Genomic DNA, 5,067 nt, shown 5'->3' on the forward strand with positions numbered 1-5,067 from the left:
ACGTATTTTCATAATGTGCATATACTGTTTTATGCAAGAGATTTTAGTAACATAGATAACTTCACCCAATTTATTAATTACCATGATTATGTTTGTGGCAGTTGAAAAGACACAACTGTTCACAAATTTTAATCTCTTATACTCAATTAATCCACTATATAAACCCAAGAGTACACAACCAGTTTTCCATCCTACCTTCATTTCAAAAACCTTTTCCAATAACCAAAACTTTTAATCTCTTCAGAAAACTACTTAATTTTCTTAAAAAAAAAAACAATGTCTTACTCAAAGTGCATAATAGTCCACTACAAGAATGATGCTTACAAACAAAGTTTCGTGGATAATTATTGGCAATGGAAAGTAAGACAGTTTTCTTCAAACTGGTTTGATGGAGAAGAGATTCCTGTGGAGATGGATGTACCATCACACAGTCGTCCTTTACATCCTTTCCTTACTACTCAGGCATTGCTCCGGATTTTTTTGACCGACCTTGGAGGGAAGAAAAGAAAAACATGGCCGAGGTGTGCAAGGCCTGGTCAAGTTGGTTCCTTATAGGGACCGAGCCAAGGGTAATTGCTAGGGACTATTACCGAAACGCGGTTCGGGGAAATAAAAATGGAATAATCACTGTCACAAAGAATAATCGGGTCCTTGAAAGATACTGCCTTTGCACGACTATGTCTAGTCGTGAAGAAATAATTAGACATCATAAACAACAAGCACGACAATATGAAAGATACAGACAAGAATATGATATTGAGGAGCAGTCTGGTGATGAGGGTTATTATGACTTCGACTGTTAGATTAGTTTAGAAATATATTAAGTTAGTTTTCTAGTTTATTGTTGTTTTGTATTATCTTGTGTTTTTTTTTTTTCAGTATAAGCCTTAGTAGGCTTTATGCTTTTGAAAGCCTTAAATGACTTTTGTAAATATTTTTCTGATATTAATGAAATAGTATTATGTCTATTTGTTTGTTTACTGTCATTAGCATTCAATACATTTTATATATGCTATATCAAAATGGACAAAAATATTTCCTATGAACATTAGCAGTAAAATAAATGTTCCTTTAAAGGCATGATAATGGACATTGGCAGGAATACATTATATATGAACCTTTATTTGTACGAAATAAATTACCAATCTTTGTAGAGCATATTAGAATTGGATTACTGCATTATTGATGCAATAATATTCAATATACTTACTTACTTAACTACTGTTGAAGCAGACAATGAGTACAAGTGATGCAACTACGTCTTCTTCTACAAATAACAGCTTCAAAACACCAAGAACAAGAATTGAAACATTAAATGCACTCCAGTACATTCCATTCAGCCCGGAGGAAAAGAAACCTAAAGTAGGACAAGTATTCGAAAAGCTAGAATCAGCAGAGTTATTCTACAAAGAATATTGTACAATCTGTGGGTTTACGCCAAGACTTGCAACAACAAAAAGGATTAAAGACAATGAGTTACCAAACAGTTTTGCATTAAGGAATGTTGTCTGCAATAGGCAAGGTGTAAAGGAAAGTAGGAAAAGGAAGAGGACTGATACCGATACTGATACTGCTGACAATGATGCACAATCTGATGTGACAGACATAAGCCGTGTGAGGCCGATTACAAGAATTGACTGTCGTGCATTAGTGCAGTTCAAATACCAAGAAAATGGAACTTATATTGTTACCAGATTTGATGAAGCCCATAACCATCCACTTGCTTCGCCTGAATCTACAATATTTTTGAAAGGAAACCGAAAAATGACAAAGGTACAGAAACAATTTGTCACAAAGGTAAAGGTGCTAAAACTAGGTGGTGTAAAAGCCTATAGAGGTTGGAAGGAGCTGTGTGGAGGTTACGACAACATTGGTGCTACTGAGGTTGATTTCAAAAACTTTGTCAGGGACATAAAAACCTACATTGGTAATTTTGATGCGCAAATGTTTGTTGAGAATCTTATTGGGAAAAAAGACACATGCAGTTCATTTTACTTTGATTTTATAGTAGATGAAAACAAGTGCCTGGCTAGAGTGTTTTGGGCAGATCCGATCTGCATAAAGAACTACATGATGTTCGGTGAGGTGTTATCAGCAGATGCTACATATGGAACAAACAAGTACGATATGGTGTTTGTGCCTTTCACAGGAGTTGATCACCACAAAGGGTGCATAACCTTTGGAGCTGGGTTGATAGGTGATGAAAGTATTGAGTGTTACACATGGTTGTTCAAGACATTTTTGGAAGCAATGGGCGGGTGCCAGCCGAGAATTATAATTACTGATCAGGACAAATCAATGAAGTCGGTAGTCCCGGAAGTGTTTAAGGAGTCAACACACAGACTGTGCATGTGGCACATAATGAAGAAACTAAGAGAAAAAGTGAGTTATCAACTATTTCAAGATGAGGATTTTAAGACCATGCTCAATAGGTGTGTTTGGAACAACCAACTTGAGCTTGATGAATTCGAAGAACAATGGGGGAAGATAATGACTGATTATCAACTTGTAGAACACGAGTGGTTTTCAGATTTGTATGATCTCAGGGAACAGTGGATCCCTGCCTATTTTAAAGATGTTTCAATGTCTGGCTTGATGAGGGTTACTTCTAGGTCTGAGAGTGAAAACAGTTTCTTTGACAGGTTCCTCACACCTCATTTGACCCTTGTTGAGTTTTGGGTGTGCTATGAGAGTGCCTTGGAAGCACAAAGACACAAGCAGTCCAAGTTGAACAATGACAACAAACACTCTAAAATCCCACAGAAAACAAAGTCAAACCTTGAAGTCCATGCTTCTGAAATATACTCGCACAACATTTTCAAAGACTTCCAAACAGAATTGGTTGCAGCTTTGTCTGATTGCCGTTTTAAAAATGTAGAGAAGATTGATGAGACAAAAATATATATTCTAACAGACTTGCAGGTGCCAAATAAGTCATGGAACGTAGCATATTCACCATATAACATGGAGATTACTTGTTCCTGTTCTATGTTTCAGAGAATGGGCTTGTTGTGCAGGCATTGCCTTTGGATTCTACACAACCAAGATTTTCATAAAATACCAGAACAGTACATAATGCAAAGATGGACAAAAGCTGCAATGAGTAAGCCTGTCTTTGATAAAGATGGCAAATTGATAGATGTCTCTCAAAAGTTTTCTGACCGGAAAAGTTTGAGTACTGAGTTGTGGCAAGAGGTTTATTCTTGTGTCAGAGTAGCTGAGTGTGATGATAATGACATGAAGCTTTTGATTGAAAAACTGAGAGATATTAGATTGGATATGATTAGTAACAGAAGTGTTCCAACAAAGAAGAAAGACAAGATGAAAGAAATAGAAAAGTATGTGGGCTGCAAAATACCTCAGAAGTTGGTGATTCATGTTCCTAAAAAATCTAAAAACAAGGGTAGGACCAAGGGAAAGAGAATTGAATCACAAATGTTAAAAGCCCTAAAGAAAAGAGGAAAAGAGAAGAGGTACTGCAAAACATGTGGCCGCCAAGGACACAACTCTAGGACTTGCAAAGAACCAAACCATCTGAGAGGTATGTATAATTTGGTTTCTTGTTAAAGCATATTACGTTAATGTTAAATAATTATTAAATTATACAAGTATAGCGCATAGTGTTTACCTTCCTAAATCATCACTCTTATATGGAGGCACATAAGCTCTTTCTGCAATGAACATTATGGTTGTTCTGAAGGCACAGATGAGAATTTCAGCAATGTATATTTGGTTAACATTGAATGTATATCAATTTAGTTGTTCATTTTGGCCATTTTCTCCTTATAAGATCTAATATTTAATTTACATTCTGTTGCATATTCACCAAATACCACCATGAAGATGACGACGATGAAGGAGATGAATCTGATGATGTGGAGGACGACGATGAAGAAGATGAATCTGATAACGAAGTGGAAGGTCCAAATTTTTGATTCAAGGATAGAAAACCATAATATACACTACGAGAACATTCTTAAAGGCTTGTATGTACAATTCAATTTTACTGCCAAAGTACATTACTCTTATAGGCAAAGTATATTACATTTGTATTAAAGGATCATTATTGTTGTTCTGCAAGGAACATTCTTAAAGGCTTGTATGTACAATTCGATTTTACTGCAAAAGTACATTAATCTTATAGCCAAAGTATATTACATTTGTATTAAAGGATCATTATTGTTGTTCTGCAAGGAACATTCTTAAAGGCTTATATGTACAATTCGATTTGACTGCCAAAGTACATTACTCTTATAGCCAAAGTATATTACATTTGTATTAAAGGATCATTATTTTTGTTCTGCAGGGACATCATCAACTTTATTGGAATTGTTTTCCCAGAGTACAATAATTTTAAGGCGTTTTGCACAATAAACATTATTGTTGTTCTACAAGAACATAATAAACTTTATTGAAATTTGTTTCCGGAATATAACACTCTCTTGAATTAAATTTTTTTCAAACTTCAGGTTGTTCGACTCGTAGCTTCCTCAATATATGTTACATTACTCACACACATGTCACAAACGAAACTAAAAAAGTTTTTACGGCTTGAATTCAGCATCTTCCTCATCTTCATCGTCGTATTCTTCCCATGGCAGTGGGTTTGAACGGAAATCCATTGCCTTCTTTAGTACAGCATCAAACCATACATTGCCTTCTGTTGAAATCATATATGAAATGTATTTCTTCCGCAGAATCAGTAGAGGAGCATCCTAGGAAAAAAAAAGAAAACAAGGGGTTAGAACATGTACAAATGTGTACTGAATTATGTATTAAAAATAATTGTATTACTTCTGAAACTCACATCGCCTTTTTTAAGCCCACAGGTCCAATTTAGATTACCCTTAAATGTATCCATATGTCTCATAACGTAAACACCACAATCAGTCTTGTTAGTGTTGTTCCTCCACTTCATCTTTGCAAGAATAGGCTGCAGTTTTTTGATGCGATCAACTTTTACCTTTGAAACACCGATGTCTTTCAAGTATTCTGCTAGAACATTACGCTGGCGGAGAAGGGGGGAAAAACATTAGGACACAAATAATTATGAGCTACAATATCACA

At 35.4% G+C, this 5,067-nt stretch overlaps 1 protein-coding gene across 1 annotated transcript; it reads left to right on the forward strand.

Annotated features, from left to right (window-relative positions):
• The first annotated feature begins 1,236 nt into the window (after positions 1–1,236).
• On the forward strand, positions 1,237–3,759 carry LOC141618908 (protein FAR1-RELATED SEQUENCE 5-like). The gene is made up of 2 exons (XM_074435969.1): positions 1,237–3,295; positions 3,701–3,759. The coding sequence occupies exons 1-2, from the start codon at positions 1,237–1,239 to the stop codon at positions 3,757–3,759; spliced, it is 2,118 nt and encodes a 705-aa protein (XP_074292070.1).
• Positions 3,760–5,067: the final 1,308 nt, after the last annotated feature.

The sequence above is a fragment of the Silene latifolia genome, chromosome X (genome assembly GCF_048544455.1).
Source record: "Silene latifolia isolate original U9 population chromosome X, ASM4854445v1, whole genome shotgun sequence".
In the NCBI taxonomy this organism is placed as follows: domain Eukaryota; kingdom Viridiplantae; phylum Streptophyta; class Magnoliopsida; order Caryophyllales; family Caryophyllaceae; genus Silene; species Silene latifolia.

Excerpts from the sequence above, each read along its gene's own strand:
- LOC141618908 (XM_074435969.1), top strand. The coding sequence starts at position 1,237 with ATGAGTACAAGTGATGCAACTACGTCTTCTTCTACAAATAACAGCTTC. Across the intron at positions 3,296-3,700 it reads GGATATGATTAGTAACAGAA|GCACAGATGAGAATTTCAGC; the intron begins GTGTTCCAACAA and ends GTTGTTCTGAAG.